The sequence below is a fragment of the Neoarius graeffei genome, chromosome 13, assembly GCF_027579695.1.
Source record: "Neoarius graeffei isolate fNeoGra1 chromosome 13, fNeoGra1.pri, whole genome shotgun sequence".
Classification (NCBI taxonomy): Eukaryota; Metazoa; Chordata; class Actinopteri; order Siluriformes; family Ariidae; genus Neoarius; species Neoarius graeffei.
This window is the reverse complement of record NC_083581.1, coordinates 32,481,700-32,503,956: the sequence shown is the minus strand read 5'-3', so window position 1 is coordinate 32,503,956 and position 22,257 is coordinate 32,481,700. Positions and strand designations below refer to the sequence as shown.

Here is a 22,257-nt window from a genome sequence, read left to right as displayed (position 1 = left end):
AAAGTTAAACTATTTGATTGGCTTAAATTTAAAATTTTAAGTGTCCACTTTTATGGATTAAACGGTAGGCCTATTTTCATTTTACATTTCAGTGTTTGGTAAATATGTGAAAAATATTTGTAATACCACACTAGGAGAATATTCACTAAGGTTAAAATGGATGTATTGCCGAGACATAAACTATTCCAGAGAGCCAAATATCATTCTCCAAAACGTTAATCACAAACAATCACATAATGCATGAAATAAATCAAGTGTTTCTTACCATTGGATTTACCAAACATTAATGTGCGGTGTGATTTACAGGTGACTCGTTAAAACATGTATCCTCCTGTCAAAACAGGAACTTACTCATGAATAGACTGTGGGTAACTCTGAGAGGCAAATCTGACATGTAAACCTGTTTCTTGTCATTCCTTTGCATGCCCTATCAAAATACCCTAGATGTTTTTTTTTCATTCTCCTTGAAGGGTGTGCTGCTAATATAGTGCAGTAAAGGTTATTTCTTCTTAAAAGCAAAAAAAAGGGGACAGCAATCTGACCCTGAATGCAAGAGAAAACCAACAGAAGCATATATAACAGCACCCCCTAATGGCCGTTTATGTTTTATATCCTATTCACAGTGTTACAATACACGTGAAAAGATCTATGTAAAGGATCTAAGAAAGGAAGGGACACCAGAGCTAATTGCTCAGTTGCATATCTTCTAGTGAAACTGAAAAACGTTGAAGGCACATAAGACTCTGGACAGATTTTCTCTACTTTCATTTGATTGTCAATTGCTCATGTCATGTTAGTGGAATAGCCAACCAATCCCACACATCACAGTTGCAAATTCATGCAAATATTGTAGGACCTAAAAATGCAGGGTTCATTTGAAAATGAATATATATATATATAATATATATATATATAAAACATTTGTATTAATTAATTAATTAATTAATTCAATTATTTATTTGCTGTTCCTCCACAGCAGGTTGAGAGAGTCTGCACAGATTGTTCCCAGCCACAAATTCCAAGTTCCTCTTGTAGGATCCCTATACCTTTCCTAAGCCAACTGTACCATATAGTTTCTCCAGTATGGCCTGGATGGAGACTCCATAGTATGTCCATCCAGTAGTACATTCCTAATACAACTCTAATGGGAGTCATCCAGGGGTCATCCCTGTAAGGTGCTTAAACCACTTCAACCATCTCCTCTTGATTTGGCTCTACCAAATTCCTGAACAACTTCACCAAAATTAAGAGTTTAATGATATGTTGCATTATCACACAATTTAATGCTATTTTGAAAACAAAGTAAGCATTATTCATGCATTCATGTATTTTCATCACATAAGTCTATATAGAATAGCTTGGTGGAGTGTAATGCATCAGAGTAATGCATTAAACTGAAGTCATTTTAAAAACAGTTTCTGTTTTTGTTTTTCTTGGACATTAAAATGGACAGTACAGTCATCGTGCCCACCCCCCAGCTTAACAAATCTGTCTATAATCAGATCAAGGCTATTGATTGATTGATTTTATTTAGTAAAATAATGCACAAAATACATAAATATAGTGTACATTAAGATACATGGATAACAAAAGAAAGTGTATTTCCATTGTGATCCAGATATAAATTACGCTTATATTATATAAGGCTATAAATTATGCAAATTATGTACATGCAGGTTGATTATACTTGCATACTCTCTTAGCTACTATTTAAATAATATAGAGAATAGATGCATTAAAGCAGTGAACACACAGTTATTCATTAAAGCCAATGTTTAAAGTAAAGATTTTTACGCCTGAATAAATAATATATCTATAAAGAAACACCAATCTCTTTTATATCAACTCATCAACTATTTTAGTCAACGTAACCTAGTATAGACCAAATTTTATGTTGACATGTGAAACATGGCCCCCATGTTGCCTATCTCACCCTCAGGGCAGCATCCATAAAGGTCACAGTTATATGTATTTCGAAACAAACAATGATTTCAAGAGCCAGGACAACATCCACTATCGTAATAATAATACAAATATTAATCTAATGCAGGCCACAGTGACCTTCAGGTAGTTGTGTTCCATCATTTTCACCTTCACTCTGACCTTCATTTTCAGTGCACGGCTGAGAAAAACAGCTGATGATAAAACCTAATGGCTAACACAGTATAATGACCTATGTTAATACACTTACACAATAGTTTATATAGAATGCAAAGACTGACATTCACACATTAACTATAACCTTCACTAACTTAAATAAACAACCTGATGCCTAATTTTCCCTGAGTATCTTATCCTAAAAGACAGCTGTGGTATTTGATCTACTGAACATATGACAGAATACACATCACCACACTTGTTTTACAGAATAAAATAAACAGTCAAGCTACTGCCTACCTGCACACACGTACACACAACAGCCTTTACATTTCTGAAGTATTCCAGTAATTTTGAGGGATGTAAACATGTCTTCTTTTGATAGCCAGAAGGGAAGCTGGTTGTCTAATTAGAAGCTTACACTTAAATTAAAAATAAACAAAACAATATTGAATAAACTCTGACAACTTCTCTGACTGAACAGGCTTCTGATGTCATATAATTAAAACAGCAGTCAAGCCCTCATCTTGTCTATGAGAAAATGCATTCCTGTTTCAATTTCACTGCCCTGAGGAACTCCTGACAGGCCATGGTATTTACAACTTAGTGGTATTTACAACCATAAGCATTGACAGAATGGGCTCCCCTTTTTACAGTCTCTCTACATATTCAAGTAATACTAAACAGCAAATAAAACATGCACTGTAGTGAATAATAATAATAATAATAATAATAATAATAATAATAATAATAATAATAATTTATCTTCTGTAACTGTTTTATCCTGGTCAGGGTCTCGCTGTCGAACCCCAAGAGGACAGAACCACAGAAACTATTATTATTATTATTATTATTATTATTATTAGTAGTAGTAGTAGTAGTAGTAGTAGTAGTAGTAATCCTTATATGAAGTGTTGCATGTACTTTGCTATAAATTGACCGACAATATTAATATCCTTCTAGGAACAGCTTATCTACCATTACATAAAGGTTCCTTGTTCACAGCTTATTAATCATCATCCAGGCTCACTCTGACCACTTCCACTATCATATAACACTGCAAAGTATTTAGAATTAGATTTTCAAGAAAGGTTTGAGACATATTTTCTTCAGCAAATAATGTTGGGTAATACAAAACACACACGCACGCACGCACGCACACACACACACACACACACACACACACACACACACACACACACACACACACACACACCAAAACTACAAGGGGGGAAAAAAAAACCCTCGACACTGATGCTGATATTTTACTGCCTCATCATGGAGACAAATCTGTTTTTTATTTTATTCAAATAATCCCACAGCTGTTCCTCGATTGTTGCATTGTACCTTTTATTCTTTTCCACCTCGAAATAAACTAATCTGTATGAAATAAATTTAAAAGTACTAATATTTTCATGGCGGTATTGCAGAAATATGATAACAAATATGGTCCTTTAAAAAAACCCATTAATGTTTTAAATTATTCACTTCTCTAAGTTAATTTCTTTAAGCACTAGAGCAATGTGAGTCTATATTAGCATGCAAAGATATATAAAAACGTCCTGATTATAATAACTCAGCAAGGCCTCGTCTCTCAATCGAACAAACAGAATGTCGAGGGTAAAACCTTGTATGAGGGCATGTTTTTGCTTGATAATACCCAGTGTATGAAACGTTACTGATATATTTGTAAGCTAAATGTATAAAAACGCTAATTCATGCATCTTGGTTAAACACACAAACTGGAAGAGCAGAAAACGACTTCTGACTTTTGTTGCAGGGCATTGTTGTTCACACTGCCCTGTACATGACCCCACTGCACAACACTGCAGGTCTGCCCTGCACATGACCCGCCATAATGTCTCATCTAAAGATCTATGTGCTGCGCTCTGGGCTCTCATCTGCAACCCAATACAAGATGCCTTAAAATACATTCAAGCTCCCAATGCCACTTCTTTCATGCAAGACAAACTGAGATTATGACTTAACCTACTCATTTCACACACATACACATATGTATATGCTGTATTAGGCTGATTCTGAGCCATGCTGCATTGGAAACCTTGACAACTTTAAAGTATGTGCAACATATGTTTAATAAGCCATACGGCACCTGTCAGACTTGCAGTTTCAAAAGAATAACGCAAGAAATCCGTGATTTAAAATGATTTCAGTGTAAGGAGCTCTAATTTCTATCTAAACTTTCCAGAATCGATGAAAGAATTTACAAAAAAAAAAAGAAAGAAAGAAAGAAAGAACAGAGCACATTAAGCACTTCCAGAATCAATTTCTCAAAAAGAACTATTGGATTACAGGCACTGAATAATTCCCGGGAGTGTTCCAAAGGAGAGTACGTATTTAATTTGAAACGGGAAAAAACGAGATTATCAACTTACTGCGATCGCCAGGGATCCATTTACGAGAAGCTAGTTTTGCCGAACCGCGTAGTCTGACACGAGGAAAGACGCACTGACCGCCCTAAAGCCGCTCTCTCTTTCCAAGACACGACCAGCCAACAGCTGCGATTGAGGACAGTTAAGATTATATATGATGTAAATATATTGAGGGTTTGTCAGGTCTTCCAGGCCATAAAACCCACTCTAATGACCCCACGTGCTCTCCATGAACCACTCGCAGGTCCTGCTTAAGGCAATTGGCATAAATAACCCTCAAAACTTCAAAATACGTGGATAGAAAGCTAAAAAGGCGGCCTTCTTTAAAAAAGCAACTTAGTAGCCACTGTTGCACCGAAAGTGTATGTAATAGACAAGAGGGCAAGTGTTGAAACTCACAGCGCCATGGAAATTCCGAGAAACTCCAATTTAGGTGAGTAAGCCTGAAGGAAAAAAAAAAGCCTCTATGTATGATATTAAAAAAAGTTAAATATTCAGAGTTTGTTTTTGAAGGTCTTTAAACTCGAGAATCAAATTTAGGAAAGGGTGGTCTAAATGTTGCAGAGGGAAAACTTAAATTTATGCAGTCGTTCCATTTTTTTCATCTATTTTCTCAAATATAGGTGACGCATATGCGATATGAATTCATCTAAATGACACATAAACAATAAGTAGGCCTAATCTAATACAGTCAGTGTAGGCTGCACATCCATTTGAGTGGTCTATCATTAAAAACCTAAAATAGTTTGTAGTTTATTGTTTGATGTATGCCCAAAACCACTCACATCCATTCTTTAGACTAAATGATGTAGCAGGTGCAATGTCTGTCAGTGATGCAGTCACAAATGTTCAAACTTCCGATCGTCTGTTGAAAAAAGGAAACAGTTGTCACCGTTTGAGAGGTGCGAGGAAACGCAGTAAAACTTTATTGGGGTCATAAAATTTTATGCCTCACTCTGAGGGCTACTGTAAATAATTGGCCCAAGGGATATGACCGAGGAGATTCTTGTGTGCCTCATAATTTCGTTCATGAGTAGCACGATTCTCCTGCATGCACATTCAGATACAAGGACAGCATTTATTATTATTATTATTATTTCTTTGGCTTTTTAACTGTACCGAAATACAGCTTGCCTATCTTATTATCAGTAAGTGGAGCCTATGATCTAACATCTTATAACCAAACCAGACCACTGAGTAATGGACAGGGCCTTTGAGATTGTTGTTGTTGTTGTTGTTGTTGTTGTTGTTGTTGTGAATAGTAATACATGTTTCCCTCTAAAAATGGACTGAAAAACGATTGAAAGATTCTATCTGGTTTATTTGGAATAGTTTATTTCAATTATTCGGCCTCACCAACCACATTTGATTTTTTATGCATTGCACATATAACATTTATAAAATGTAGATTAAGAAACTACATTTATATATAAGTGCAATTATTGAAATCTTGAGTATTTCGTATTACATTGGGCAAACTTTTTGTTGCTGAATTGCCTCGCATTGATTCAAATACAACTTTGAGTCCCAATAGCCTACTTTAATATAAAAAAAAACCCCAAAACCAAAAAAACTTTCCAAGTCTTCTCTTTCTTCAGTAAATTGAAATGACTCACAACAGGTACATAAAGCATGACTATCTAACGTGTTACTGGAACATACAATGAGTAATATGACATTTTGTTGCGTGCAGTTCATCACCACAGATACATCCCATAAACAGACATCAGACATATAAACATAAAATACAGAAGGCAAACAAAATCATTCTGAATTACGTCAAATACCATAAAATATCTCTTTAAATAATTAGAATTGCGTCTTCATATGTTAACCTGCTGTTAAGTTCTAGATGGGTGTGACCCAAATAAGCTCCTCCCAGTTGTCAGTAAGTCGTCAGCTGAACAAGTTGTGAGGACAAACGTTACATACATTAAATTAAGATTGTAATCTATCAGTTATAATCTGCAATTGCCAGTTCTGAACAGCATGGACTTTGAAACATTTATATTAATGAACTTTTGTTTGCATCTTGTTTGCAGGTATATTTGCTACACCACCTTATCATTATAGTGCACCTTTAACTTTCAGCTTTGAGTCCTTCTTCCACTTCATGCGACGGTTCTGGAACCAAATTTTAATTTGTCTCTCGTTCAGGCAGAGGTTATTGGCAATCTCGATTCGCCTGCGACGTGTGAGGTATCGGTTGAAATGGAACTCTTTCTCCAACTCCAGAGTCTGGTAGCGGGTGTAACTGGTTCGTGACCTTTTACCGTCAGAGTCTGGGTAGAAAGATATTGGTTATATCCACGGAAAGGTCAAGCATTATAGCGATGTTTTTCCACAGTTATATTTAGGCCCACATTAATGGCATGCTGAGGTGTATTGCTATATAATCCTAAAGTAAGATGGATGAAATGAAGAAAATATAATATATAAACACTGGAGTCAATGAAGCTGATGATTCTTTATGTGGTTGCAAATGTTTAAAGCACTTAATACGATTGGAGAGAGAATGGAATTGGAAGCAGGACTCGACTGACAACTATTACAAATTGCATTATTTTGGCGTTATGTTTAAAAATAATAAATAACGTTTGATAGAACCTCTAGTTGAAGTGACTTCAGTATATGCATGGACTAAAACCTCCAGCAGTGACAACAGCGCGCAAGAGCTGCAGGTTGGTAGGCTACTTAGAAAGGAATTGTGCCGAGTAAAACACTAGAATATAGGCTATGCAATAAATTGATCCAAGTTATCGAACATATATGATCTACCTTAATTTCCGTGAATGAAGCATACTTTCTCGTTTTCACACTAATAATGTGGAAAATATATTTGTAGAAAAAAGGCTATACTAATATTAACCTAACTATGTCGTTTTCTGGTTTTGATTCTCTTATCCAATTATATAGCAGTAAATTTGGCCGCAGATCACAGTAACGGGACAGGTTTACGAGCAATAGGTGCCTTTGTTATAAAAATTTACGACCGTGAGTTTTATTATTTCCTGTTTTTGGCCTATAAAACTCAAGAAAGAAAGTATGGAGGGACCAAACTGGCATGGGATGGAATGATGAAAATATGAAATGCGCAGCTTTGCTATTGTCGTAAAAAATACATTAGATGCAACTTTACCGTGGCTAATGTGTAGCTTGGTCATCCACGGGTATATCTGCGGTTGCGATTGGGTCTGGCGCTCACTCGAGTTAGTTTGTTGTTTAATCGTTGGCGTGATCTCCAGATCACCGGGCTGGCTTTTGCCGCTGGGTTTTTCCGTAACTTCCATAATCATCTCTGCTTTTTGGCTCAACAGTCCTTGACTGAGCAGGTTGTACCCGCGTGAACTGACACGACTTGGGGAACCCATTGCTGCGCAAGCCTGGCGATGTGGTGGCGCGTTGATCCTGGCACTGTTGTGCTTATTCATCGCCTCCCGTTTCGGGGAATCGGAAGCGACCTGAGAAGCTAATGCTCCAGTGAGATCGAGCCCTCCGTACGCATAAGTGGACTGCTGAAACTCTGAGACAGCCCCATAGTTACCAAAAGTGCGCATGCTAAAGGAGGGTGCATCGTGCGTTTGGTTACAAAAAGAGTTTTCCACGTACGAGCTCATTCTACTTCGATACTAAGTAGCATACAAGAAAGGAATCAACTAGAAACACGTAGTCACACCAGAACCGAAATGAACGCACAACATACATAGATTGTTTGTTGTTGCCAATCTTGTTTATTGTTTTTGATTTGTCTCCCTTGGAAGTTAAAGGGGCTTTGCCCTAAAAAGGGCAGGATTTATAGGTGGCGGAATATCGCTTGCTTTTTTCACGATGCAACGTGTAATGCCCAAATATGGGATGCTTAAATAGAATCACGTGCAACTGTTGGCCAGTCATAAATTGGCTTGATCCCCCGAGATTATTGATGAATAAGGGAAACGTGTCCGATAACTTTGTGGTATGGAGACCATCTAAGCGTTTGGGCAAAAAGACGCGAGACAGTTAGACAAGAGCGTCATCTGGTGTCTGATATTTGGCAAAGCTGAGACGAGCACACCAGTCCTATTGTCGTTATGTCACGTTACAGTGAAATGCTGTTATATGTACTTCTTGCTCTCACTTCACATATAATATCTTTTACAACAGTTAAGAAAGACAAATGTTGATGTTCTGAAGTACTGAGATCTTGAAAGGTTGGTTAAACCTACTGTAAACGATTGGTTAACTCGAATATAAACGTGTTAATTTTGAACAAAGCTCGTTGTTACCATTACGCATGATTTTACACTGGAAGAATGTTAGAATAAAAATCACTTGTGGTGCTTTGTGGTGATTTTACAATAGACGTAATTAATGTATTGCCTGAAGCAATCTGTCGATTCATACAAAACTTAACAACGCTACAAAGACAAATAAAATTTTGTAGTACTGTGTTTCCGATTTCAGTTCTCCGTAGCTACTGGGAGAGAAATCCATTCGACTAGAATTACCTTCTGGTTCGAGAAAATGGTTTCATTTTATTGTGTGTCCAGGCGCCTTATCGTATCAATTCTGCTCCGATGCCAATGAGATTGTCGATGAAAATAATTAAATCAGCTTTGAATCTTCAGAACCACCTCCAAGTTATTGGTTTTTTCATAACAAAATATTTTTCTTGTCTCAACCAACACGCTCGTACGAAAACAAAAGACTCCAGCAAAACAGGTTTGTCTTTAAAACGGTTTATTAAATAATACACATTTTTTGACAAAATATTAGACATGTAAATGCAAAACAATGAATGTCTCCATTTTCATAGCAGTTTTTATTCACTTTAAGACAACTTTATAATCATGACAATACGTGTATGTTGAACTGGTATGAAATTAGCTGAACAGTAAATATTTAGGCAGTACACCGGCGTTTTGTACATCCACGCACTGACAGGATGAAGTGATTAAAATCCAAGAACGTGGATTTTAAGAAAGTAGGTAGCATGGTTCATCCCACCAGTGTTGGTGCTAAATGAACGTGAACAAAATAAGTCATGTGCATAGACTAAATTTCCTTCACATTTGGAATACTGCGTTTGCAAAATCAATGAGAAAGCCCATTGACCCAATTAGTTTACAGAGTAACTATTTACAAGCCTACTGAACACTATAATATTAACACTGGTTGCCAAACAACAGCGTCTGTGATATTGCATCTAAACTGCCTAAAATGAGGCAAAACAGATTCTTAACACACAAAGAGTGAATAGCATAATTCTGCATATCACCTCTCTCTCTCTCTCTCTCTGCACATATTTGTGTGATAATGGTCAGGAAATGAGTGTAAAGGTATAGCAGAATACACAGTCCATGCAGTTATAATTGCATTTCTGAGAGTTTATAGGTAGTTACGTTGCAGTTAAACAGGCGTTTACAAATTTAAGGGGAAAAATCTACTAGTCTTTGTTTTTAACTTCTTCTGTCTCCTCCTGATTGCTCTGTTTTTCTTCTCCCTGGGCAGCACCCGTCGAGTCTGTCCCAGTTACAGTCGAAGTCAGGTTGGTCTCTTTCTTCCATTTCATGCGGCGGTTCTGGAACCAAATTTTAATCTGGCGCTCTGTTAAACAAAGAGCATTGGCAATCTCTATCCGTCTGCGTCTGGTCAAGTAGCGGTTGAAGTGGAACTCCTTTTCAAGCTCCAGGGTTTGGTATCGGGAATAAATCTGTCGACCTCTCCTTCTGTCAGAACCGTACCCAACTCCTGTTTATAAAATAAAAATGAAAAAAAAAAGTGGAACAAAAATATTAAGGAATTATTCGCAAATGTGACATTGCAGCTTGCAATATAGTTAGTGCAATATGTCATAAAAAAAGTTTCACATTTTAAAATAGGTTCTACACAAGAAGGTATTACAGACCACTGACTCTTTTGCACTACTGCATTATATGAGAAACATTTTATTCTACTCACGTTTGTTATTTATTTACTTATTGAAATGTGCTTCCCATAACAATTAACTAATACAGTAACAGAATATATATATATATATATATATATATATATATATATATATATATATATATATATATATATATATATATATATATATATATCCCATAAAACCTGTTATTCCTGTGTAGAATAACAGAAGGTGCCAAGGGTTTTTTTTCCCCCTCCCCTGCGTTAGAGGAAAGTTTGGCCAAATGGGAATTGCCTCTTTTAAAAGGGGCCTTTTATAATCTGACGATTTAGTAGTGCTTTATGGGGTCATAAAATGTAGGCGCAGTGTTACTGTGGCATATCGTAAAACTGAGTCACTCCACCAGAGTAAAATAGCTGGCCGGAGTGTAAAACTCACCGCTGTGCGAGTTCATGCGCTGCATCCACGGATAGATCTGGATCTGGTTCCCTTTTTGCTCCTGCGCAACGCCTCGACCGTGTTCCAGGCTGTATTCCTGAGCTACGTGGCTCTGCGCGTTGATTCCCATGCTAGTTTGCCTGCAGCTGGGAAGCACTTCCTTGTCTTGGAGGAACACATTAGATCCGTACTCGTACGGTCCCCGGCTTGACCCGAATACAACGTTGTCTTGTGGCGAATAGAAAGGGGACGCGTAAATCCGGTTCTGGGTCACAGTGGAGCCGTAAGACGAGAAATGTCTGACAGGATCATACGTGGTCGTGTTTAGTGGCATGTTAGGCAAAACCTCTTGGCCACCGGATAAATGACAGGAGAGTGACGGGTTCGCGAAATACGAATTCATGCCTTCCTTCCCCTATCGCCCTCTCATCAACTCTGTCTCCCTTCTAAATACCCCTTGCTCAGGCTCTCACGTTTCCTCACTGTGCGTCTAAGTGTCTATGTTCCTCTCCCATATACTCGCGCGTGTCTCTTTCCTGGTTTGCAAACTCTTTTTTTTTTTTTTTTTTTTAAGTTCAGTAGGATTTCAATAATTTTAATTTCAAGACTCCGGTTAAGACGCGCAACCCAAGTGTTATAGCCAAGGCTTGGCTCAAGGAAAGACAATATGACAACGTCACCTGACTAGTTTCCACCAATTGAGAGCGCTGTATACAGAGGAATATGTAGCTTGTAGCTTCATATTCCACTGGCTTCAGTTGATAATGTATAAGGAAAACAGACTCTCTCTCTCTCTCTCTCTCTCTCTCTCTCTCTCTCTCTCTCTCTCTCTCTCTCTCTCTCGTGTCTCTCTTCGATAAAAAAAATAGTGATATGACCTACATATGCAATCAATAAATATGCTACCAATGCATCAGTGTAAGTCAGGGAAACAAACAACTTGTGCCAGTGAGTAGAAATATTTTAATTTTACGGATGTTAAATTGGACTAGAAGGTGCTATACCGAATCACCCGCACTATTAACACCATTCACAACCCGTAGCAAAGTATCTTCATTGGCATGACACTTAAAGGGTGATAGGCTTAATGGTTTTGTTTAAACCAAAACGCTGAATTACAGTGCAACTTGTCTCAGTTTGTCATTACAATACGAGTGAAAATTATCTGAGAATTTTGCTTCACATGTAAAACTCTCCTGCATCTTTTTTTGTTTTAACAAATGTAAGTGTTAATACTTGTTTGATAATGGCCAGTGATGTATTATGCTTTACATTGCTTCAAGCCACGTGTAGCAGCAAATGTATTTATTCTGAGCCTTTCTGGTGCCTTGTATTTCAGTCTTATAATACAGGGAATTATATTTTAAGGCCGAAAAATTAAAGAATATATCATTACATATATTCCTTCATGATTGTCAGTCAAGAAGCTTAAATGCAAAAGACAGGCAATGTTGTTTTTAATGTAGTGCATGCTTCTTAAATATTTGTTTTCTTTTCATTTCCTCTAGCTTTCGTTATGAAAGGGAACCGTCTGTGCATTTCCTTTCACCATTTGTATTGCATTGAATTTTCTCCTACTAAAGGGACAAGAGGAAGGCGGGGGAGGGGGCATCTTACAAAAGAATGCGTCAAATGCGCCTTGGTGCCATAAAAGTCAAAAACCAACTGAAGACTTCCAGCCCTAAAGCAATTACCGTCTCAACACTCTGAGCAGAATACTGCTTGTATACACCGCATTTATCTACAAATGATGTGGAATAAACTTCGCGCTTATAAAATTGTTTTGGAAAGCAGATTAACCAGGATTAGAAAGGTCATTTTCTCATAACTTGACGTTTGCTGTACATGTAGCCTACAATTAACCCCAAACTCTTGTAATCGCACAACAAACCGGATGCTAAAATACAATTCCAGAAGACAGTAACCTGATTTTTGCAAATGTGATTCTGCATTTTGAATGACCAGTAAAAGCCCATTCTATCAAAACTACAACAGGCACGTTTTGAAATAAGTGAGTGGTGGAGAGCAAATGACCTTAATGCAGTCCGCATGACGGAAAGTGTGAAGCCAAAAACAGTGGCACTGAAAGAGGTGCGCACGACATTAGACTGACAGAGCAGGAGGGTTTAGTCTCTAATTGTATGTGAAAAGGACACATGGAAACTAATTGGCGTAATTTCGGTCGTGAACATTACTAAAACAATATTTTGTAGAGTAGCTCTAAACAGAGGACAACAACATAAAAAAACAAAAACAAAAAAACGTTAGTGCTAAGGATATATAATTCCTCATATGGGCCATATTAATAATCAACTATTAAATTTAATTTGCACCTAAAAAGTCTATCTATCTATCTATCTATCTATCTATCTATCTATCTATCTATCTATCTATCTATCTATCTATCTATCTATCTATCTATCTATCTATCTATCGCGGATATTATTATGAGTGTATATTTTTCGAAGATAAGTTGCATAAAAACACATGCTCATTTATTATTATTATTATTATTATTATTATTATTATTATTATTGATTGCTTTAGATTGCTGAAACGTGCATATTTTAATTTTGCGTTCTGTATTAACCACTAGGAAATTTTTAATAAAATGTAGATTAAAAACTTCAGGCCTGCATTCTCTGCAACATATGTGTGGTTATGAGAGAATCAGAAATAGGATAAATGGGCTGGTTTTTTTTTGCGGTATATAAACACAGAGAAAATTACAACACTTATTCTGTAATAAATCAGAATTTCAAGAATAAATGATCGGGTACACATTACAGTGCTTGCCTGTGTGGTGTTTGTTCCTTATTATATTATTGCTGGATTTTATTTTTTATTTTTTTATTTTTTACCGCAGAAGCCTGATTCTTATACCCACATCTGGACAAAGAAAAAAAAAAGATCAAAGTAGTTTCACTAGTCTATGCACTATAGGCTTTGATGTTCGACAGCATGACACTGAATCGCTTTGAAAAGAGACCTTTTGATTACGAGTGTATTTAATATTGTCTATTTTGAAAATAACGAGCAAAACACGGCGGACTCAGTTGTTGGTATGCGACTTGGGGGAAAGGAACAGCTTAAGTGTTTTATTGCGGCCCTTAAGACAAATCACATGGTTGTGTTTCCCCGGTGCAAGCGGCAATAAACGCAGAGTCCTTTTGGCCTGTATTATACTGACTTGACAAAACCTGGTCATCGAGAAGTGCTGGAATGCTTCACCAAAACTTTATCTTGATGCATGCAAGAACAACTGGGACATGAGCAAAAGGCTTTCAGCTACAAAAAAAAAAAAGCCACGAAACGATAGAAACGTTTCTAGACAGCCTGCACAGCACATATTGCAAACCTGCTTATGAATATTTTCATTGGCTTCTTAACATGGAACAGATTATTGCTACAGAAAACCCAAACACTCAAATCCTCTAAGTCGTTGTTGCAGGCTCACTGTTCCTAACATTTACTGACATCTGGTAGATGGATCTCTTCATAACGTCAGTTGTGACAGTTATAACAGTGTGTACAGATAAACTAACAGCTTATAACCACGCTTGGTGAATAAGCTAAATTTGACAAGGAAAGAATGTAAACAAATGTTTTTATAAAGCTTAATATAATCAACCTTTGTGCAATTTGGACGCCACACTGGTTCTGTTTATTCTCTTTCTAGTTTAATTTTAGTCTACAATTTCACGAAGTGATCTCATTAAAGACAAACAAGTTACATTGGTAAACAACGCATTATTATTATTATTATTATTATTATTATTATTATTATTATTATTATTATTGAAACAGACACTATATCGTGCGTTGGTTTTATTATCTTTGTTAGGTACTTTCACTGTACCATTGCAGCCAAATAATTCAGTAATGCTAATAAATAAATAAATAAATAAATAAATAAATAAATAAAAAAGCTGGCCCTTAAGCTAATCTTCAAATTAAAACTATGTATTTCTGTCATCAGAGGACACTTGGGATCTTCGAAATATACCTAATTACCTAACACACACACACACACACACACACACACACACACACACACACACACACACACACACACACACACACACACACACACACACACACACACACACACAGAGAGAGAGAGAGAGCGACCAATTACGCTCAATACTTTCAACATTAGTTAACAACAGTTATCCTAAAGATGTATCCATAAGTAGCCAGTGAGACCAAATAATATTTGCATGTTTAATCGTGTTTTAATAATTTATGAATATTTCAGTGTGTCAATGTGTCAGCTGACAATGTGTCAGTCTACTAACCACGTGGCAGCATGGCTACATAACTGTTTTATTTTGTTGTTGCTGTTGTTATTGTTGTTGTTGTCTCCATTTTAGATGGGAGCCCAAGGAGATTTTACAGAAGACATGATGAGAGTCTACCTTAAAACGTGCCACATTTACAACAATAAAACCCCGTAAAAACCATGAATGCATATTTTGTTCGTGTGTTGAATCAATAGTAAGCCTATTCTGCACTGAAGTTTTTTGTACAGCAAACTGCAAATATAACCAAATGCAACTGCGTTGCAAACATATCTGATACTGTCTTGTGTGTAAAATTAAATCATTAAATAATAAATAAATAAACCGACTGCCAAAAAATTACATGGTTTAATGACTTTTTGTACATATATAAATAAGATTTACATACACAAACACACTACAGATACACCAGTGATTATCTATTCTTCATTAAAAAGAAAACAGTTTTATATTTACAACTGAGATATCAGTGGCGTATCTGTTGCTCCCGCCAATGGCCCTGTATGTAGACTGGGCACAAGGTGGCAGTATTGGTTGGTTTAATTCCCAAGGAATGGCGTTGTTTGGAGAGAATGCTCTCTCTCTCTCTCTCTCTCTCTCTCTCTCTCTCTCTCTCTCTCTCTCTCTCTCGTGTGTGTGAGATCAAAATGACTCAGCCACAAGGGAAGGCAATTAAATATTTGTCACCAAAATTATATTAAGGCTTTTATATCACGACAAACTAATTATAGTCTGCTGAAAGGCATAGAGGCAAGTAGCTCTGCACTGATGCTGTCCATACGCAATCATGTCATGCAATTAAATGGTACGACTGTCACTTTTTTCAGTCACCCATTTACACTATAATTGCACCAGTTATAATGTGCATGTTAAGATGTACCTCCTACTAACGTGAGCAATCGTGCGAATAAAATCAGGAATTAAATAATAAGTCAGATTCAGTCTTTGGTTACGTGATATGAGTGCACAGTTATTTGTTTGTGTTCGTGGGTAAGGGGTGTAGCGCGCGCGTGCACGCGCGCACACACACACACACACACACACACACACACACACACACACACACACACACACACACAGTATTGTGTTGTTGGTAATTCAGATCCTGATACACAACATTACATTCACACAACAGAAAGCCGAGTATAGTGTTTTTATCTATATTCACACAAACCCTGTTACACTGACCGCCTTCACTTCACAATAGAAGAAAAACAAAACGACAATGAAATTAAACAAACAGAATGATCAGTCTGCTCCTCGTCATATTAATGAGACCCACTTAAAGGCCAATTGAGCAATTCAAATTCAATTCATCTCCATTTCCTTAAACCACACCCGTAAGTACAACCGTGCCATCTTAGATGCTTCATAAATGTAGTGACTCTAGATCCTGTGGCAGCCAAAATCACGCGACCTCTCCAGCAAAGGTGTACGAGAATCTGCCAAACAATGCACTCCACCAAATTAGATCTCCGCGATGTTCTTACGCACAACCAAGTTCCGCTCCGCTAAGAACAATCGCGTGCATACAATCCGATCAGCGTGTTATTGACATAGACCCTTTCCAGAAGACCATAAGCAGAGTTGAAGGCTTTACTTACCCCGGCTCTTCCTTCTGTTTTTGTGACGCTCGGCAGCTCAGCAGGACACGGATGTGATCTTTCCTCTGCCAGACTCGATATAACCGATCGAGGCAGGAGGGAAAAGATCTTGTAAAGGACAGGCTGTGGTATTTACACCCCCATTCCCAAACCACACACACTTCAGTCACCCGTACTGTCGCTTCCCCTCTTGGGGATAACACAGGCAGGCAGAAAGAAGGTTAGAGGAGGCGGCGACTTCAGTGGGCTACAGTCATTACTGCCGACGAGGCAGAGTCGAGACGGAAGATTCTGTGCTTTAAAATCCATCTGCCTTGCAACGAAAAGGCCGAAAATGAAAGAAAAATTCGGATGTTAAGATCTTTTCAACAGCAACGCAAGCTCTTCAGTCGATAGATGGGGAGATCCAAAGAGGAGACAAGAACGTAAAGTTCATGTTCATAGAGTGAGGACCACGTGGTACGTCGCAACCAATGGTCGCGTGGATTCAGTCGTAAACTTTTATTACTTAGCTGTAAATCCCCCTCTAAACAACTAGGAATGTGTTGTTTTTTTCCTCTATGTATTTCTCTCTCCCTTTGTTTTATTATAGCAGTGCCCAGTGAAACTACCGGAATGATTTGAATAAAACTTTTCTTTTTTAAACTGGGGAGTTAATGTGGGGACTGATGTAGACAGCAAGATGAGAGAATAAAGCAATAAAGAGCAAACATAAAGAGATAATGACATTAAGTGTATAATTCTTCACAACAACCTCAACAAATTCAACAACCTCGACAACCTCAGCAACAACAGCAGTAGCAGCAGCAACAACAACAACAGCAGCAGCAGCAGCAACAACAACAACAACAACAACAACGGGATTGATGTTGACAGCAAGATGAGAGAATAAAGCAATAATGAGCAAAAATAAAGAGATAAAGACATTAATTTTATAATTCTTCACAACAGCAACCTCAACAAATTCAACAACCTCAACAACAACAACAACAACAACAACAGTTGTGTTGCTTTGCAGCAAATTGATTAATAATAATAATAATAATAATAATGTTTCAAGTCTCTAATACTCGTGCTATTAGAGGTAATATAAGCCAAGGAATGTAAAGCCTAAAATCATAAAGCCCTATGTATAACATGGCTTCAGTAAATACAGAATTAACTCACTCTATATTAGTGTTAGCCTTTTCTCCCTTAATACTTCAAGCTCATGAGTAACAAAAGTCCACAGTCATTAATACACATGTACATGATATTTACTCTCTCTTTCAGTACATTATTATGTGGCGTTGTCAAAGTAATGATGGCAGAATTTGCTCATGGGCCTATGGCATTTCACGCAGTTTTAGTGATAAATGAAATAGAGAAAAAGATGAAGCCGCATCTACCCACAAAACACCATTTTCACTTCTACTATTACAGAGGGCCTTAATTGTTATTTGGTTTAAATGCAGACAATATAGAGGAAAGCATATAGTTCTGTCTGTACATATGTAGTAATAAATACAAAAATGGAATAAAAGTCTGTTCTGTGACTAAAATATCAAATGTATATAAAATGTACATAAAATGACTACACAATGTGCTTATTTAAAAAAAGGCATGGACATCAAAATATACATGCATTTTGAAGATTATCTTTGTTATTTTGCCAAAACTCAAATCTTACAGATGCTACCAGTTAGCATAACGTCACAAAGTTACATACATACATACATACATACATACATACATACATACATACATACATACATACATACATACATACATACGTAGGTACGTACGTACGTGCGCGCGTGTGTGTGCCACAAATTACTTTAAATATTAATATTAGTATTATTATTTATGAAAGCCGCACTTAGTTTCTTTCCTTCTTCCTTCCTTTTTGTCCTTACTTCTTTCTGTCTTTCTTCTACAATACGACTGAGTATGATTATTGTCTATTAAATAAAATATTTCTGTATAGTTTATATTAAAATAAAAGTAAAACACTTACAATTGTTGTGCAGCCAGTTTAAAAAAGCACTTAGTCTACGGCAAATAGATAACTGACAAGCAGCACTATAGGGTGCAGGACGTGTTTCTTATAGGCCACAATCGCAATTTGTATTTGTAGATATATAATCCGAAACAATCACTTTCCTTCGATTATTTAATGTTTATATTCGTTCACTACACAACGCCACAAGAAAATACTTGAGCATTCAACTTGTTTCTCTTTTTACTGAAGCACTAAATTAGTATAAGTGCACAAACATTTTATACATACTTTAAAGCAAGCAGTTGCACGTCTATGTTGCGTTTCTTGTCTCCTGTTCTAGCACGTCTTGCTACACAGAAATCAAAAGGTGAAAACGTCTGCCCGGATGCGAACTGTCGGGTTTACACCACCAATAAAGTTTACTGCAGGTGTAGTAAAGTCCTAATTTGGAATGTACTACAATGGCCAGACGGATAGACAATCGTCTCTGGGGACTTGGCCAGTTCTGAGTTTGCTAGTCAATTTCCACTGAACTAGCTTTAAAAGACAATCACCCATAAAGAAAAAAAAATCTTACCACAGCAGAGGTACGAAACTTGAGACAATTAGACGGTTTCTCCTCTAACAAAATCATAATTCAAATTCGCTTTAAACTGTGGGTTTATTTGATTTTTTTGGGGGGGAATTCTATACGTTGGACTGGTTATTGGGCTTAAACATGGTTTCCTATGTTTTGTAGGAAAATACTGATCAAATCACACCAACTAATAACGTTCAAGTCGAGTCAATAACCATCAGACTCAATCAGATATTTCAAATAAGCGAGAACTTCCTCTAAAAGTTGGTCGGTTCTCCAATGTTTTTAAACGTTATATACTTAGTACAATTAGAGTTAAATTTATTAGCAACGGATCTATTTTTATTACCTGTCGTTACAAGGCGTAAAAGATCTTACGAGCTTACGGGCCACTTACCACACTTACGAGCTAATAAACCACACACATATATACATATATATACATTTACACACACACACACACACACACACACACACACACACACACACACACACACACACACATACATATTATATATATATATATATATATATATATATATATATATATATATATATATATATATATATATATATATATATATGAGCCCAAAGTATCCCCAATATAGAGTTCAAAACTACATCCTACTTAAGAGTTAATGTTTAAAGATTGTTTCCTTAATAATACCGTTGTTCGGAGAGGTAAGCGTTTTGAACAGCTTTATATAATTAATCTTAAATATTGTCCCGATTAGTACATATGAATCATAAAAATACATAAAAATCATCTCTAAATTTATTGGAAAGGAAGAAATGAATTATTTTCCAGAGTATATAACGTATATGCCCATGAAAATGAGTGGCGTAATATTTTATTCGTTGTTGTCAGTTGTATCATTATAACCTCAGGGCGCAAGTCAACACCTGATGCATTTTAAGTTATTACGAGATGTAATGGATATTAGTGGATTAAGAATGTGATTTGGCATAACGCTTGACATATTAATTAAAACCGGAAGTACAAAAGACTAGATATTTAAGATTCACACTACGCTGAATATTAACTCGTTAAAAAGGTGCGCGGTCAAATGGCAGCAAGGTTTTTCTCTCAACTTCATAATGTACTCATAATCTTACGTAGACGATCAATGTATACATGAATGTAGTCGACTCGGGACGTGAATATATATCTTTACATGGATGTGCATATGTTTATACGCAGTCACTGCAGAAACTATATAGCATCGGGGGAAAACAATAGCGATGGAAAACAGGAAGTATTTCAAGTGTCAGGTTTATTCATATGTTTTGTCAAAATAATGCTCAAATGATTAGGTTTTTTGGAAATTTCAGGAAATTTATATCAGGAAATCTATATTATCACAACAGCACTGATGCTGTTTTTGAAATCGCGCTTCACAGAAATTCACAACAAAGACCTTCATTCTTGGGCTTGCTGACTGAAAATACAGTATATAACCCTTTAACTGCATAACACCAATATCCTGGCCTACATCTGTCCTGGCCTACATCTGTCAGTATTTCTGGTTATAATAGCGGGGTCCAACATTTAAGATTATGTATAAGTTGGCCACAATGCTGAAAGGGCATCTCTGACATTGACCTTTTGTAAGTCGAGAAACTTTAAGGTAAGATAAAAAACCCAACCCTTTTTCATAATTATTATTATTTTTTATTATTCGTATTGATACCTCTGTACTGAAAATATAGAAAACTGTATTCCCCATATCAAAGTGTAGCAATATGCATGGGTAACTCGATTTAGTAAGAAATATGTTTGGTTTTTTTTTTTTTGTCAGTCAACTGAAATGTAAAGGCTGACTTGTCTTACCATTGCTTGAATTGCAGTTTTTTGTATATTGTATTTCTTGCTTCAAATTAACATGTGTATATGCAAATGTATATATGCATATACATTAGCATAGATTATTTTTCCTTGAGCCTTGAGCCTAATAGGGTTATGTATACATGAATATAAAATTCCATCATACCTCTCTTTAAAATCCCCTTAAACTGAAATTTCTACTATCATTAATCGAAAAAAAAAGTTAGGCGAACCTAACTGATTACATACATTTTATAAAATCATGATAAGAAAGGGAAAAAAAAGCAGGAGAATGTGCCATCATGTTTATTCTTCTGATGATGTCAATAACAGTGGCATGTACACACATATTTCTGTCTATATTCACATGAGGAACAGTTAAAACGAGCATATTGAAACAGTAAGATATTACAAGACGTACATGGAGGTTACACTCAGTGCAATTTCAAATCTACGCTATAACACCAGCACGATAAAATAACAACATTTCCTTTAACAAAGTAGTGTAGTAATTGTAGCAAGTATGGTAATTTACGCACAAATATGCGTACTCTGTAGGCAGTTTAAGTTGTTGGGGGAAAACTGTTATTACTATTTTATTAAACAAAGCTGCTCTCTGATGTGGAGAAACAAACCATTTTATATAGGCAAAGCTTTGTCTACTTAGGTAGTGGCGTGGTACAATTTCTTGAAATTGTTAGCTTGGCTCTGAGCTCCTTAAGTCTTCTGAAGACTTAAATGCTCGAACAACATAAGTGTTCAGTTTGTAAATAATATAACTTAGATTCCAACATACTACAAAGCAACATTTTACTAAGTCTTTAGGTAGAAATCTATATTGCAAATTCCCCATGATTAGGTAGCTTTTATCGAGATTTTTCAAACGATTGCAATCTCTAGTGATCCCCATAAAATAACTAAAACATTACAAAATGCAATCTTGCCCATTCGTCATCAGAAAGCTTGATAATAAACTACAAGTACTAATTCATGTAAAATTCAGAATACACATTACGACACTTGTTAATGTCATTTTCATCAAAACGGTGCTACTTCAACATTGTCATATTCCGAGGATCATCATCATCATCACCATTATTATTATTATTATTATTATTATTATTATTATTATTGGATATTGGAAATATATT

The 22,257-nt window shown here is 36.3% G+C and overlaps 4 protein-coding genes across 6 annotated transcripts in view; all 4 read right to left on the bottom strand.

Moving 5' to 3' along the window:
* Positions 1-22,257, bottom strand: part of hoxc10a (homeobox C10a) — a 61,984-nt gene that overhangs the window by 19,196 nt on the left and 20,531 nt on the right. The gene's annotated exons all lie outside the window — the stretch shown is intronic.
* hoxc5a (homeobox C5a) lies at positions 5,905-8,195 on the bottom strand. Its single transcript, XM_060936776.1, has 2 exons — positions 7,630-8,195; positions 5,905-6,772 (listed from the first exon to the last, which is right to left on the bottom strand). The coding sequence occupies exons 1-2, from the start codon at positions 8,105-8,107 to the stop codon at positions 6,558-6,560; spliced, it is 693 nt and encodes a 230-aa protein (XP_060792759.1). The 5' UTR covers positions 8,108-8,195; the 3' UTR covers positions 5,905-6,557.
* Positions 9,301-13,043, bottom strand: hoxc6a (homeobox C6a). The gene is made up of 2 exons (XM_060937552.1): positions 10,819-13,043; positions 9,301-10,220 (listed from the first exon to the last, which is right to left on the bottom strand). The coding sequence occupies exons 1-2, from the start codon at positions 11,219-11,221 to the stop codon at positions 9,916-9,918; spliced, it is 708 nt and encodes a 235-aa protein (XP_060793535.1). The 5' UTR covers positions 11,222-13,043; the 3' UTR covers positions 9,301-9,915.
* The window catches only part of hoxc8a (homeobox C8a), a 3,607-nt gene continuing 2,758 nt past the window's right edge, over positions 21,409-22,257 (bottom strand). The window contains exon 2 of the mRNA XM_060937551.1: positions 21,409-22,257. This exon is cut by the window's right edge and continues 811 nt beyond it. The gene's annotated coding sequence lies outside the window, so the exon portion shown is untranslated.

Coding starts and splice junctions, on each gene's coding strand:
- hoxc6a (XM_060937552.1), bottom strand. CDS start 11,221: ATGAATTCGTATTTCGCGAACCCGTCACTCTCCTGTCATTTATCCGGT. Junction 10,221..10,818: donor GCGCATGAACTCGCACAGCG/GTGAGTTTTACA, acceptor TTTTATAAACAG/GAGTTGGGTACGGTTCTGAC.
- hoxc5a (XM_060936776.1), bottom strand. CDS start 8,107: ATGAGCTCGTACGTGGAAAACTCTTTTTGTAACCAAACGCACGATGCA. Junction 6,773..7,629: donor CAAGCTACACATTAGCCACG/GTAAAGTTGCAT, acceptor CTTTCTACCCAG/ACTCTGACGGTAAAAGGTCA.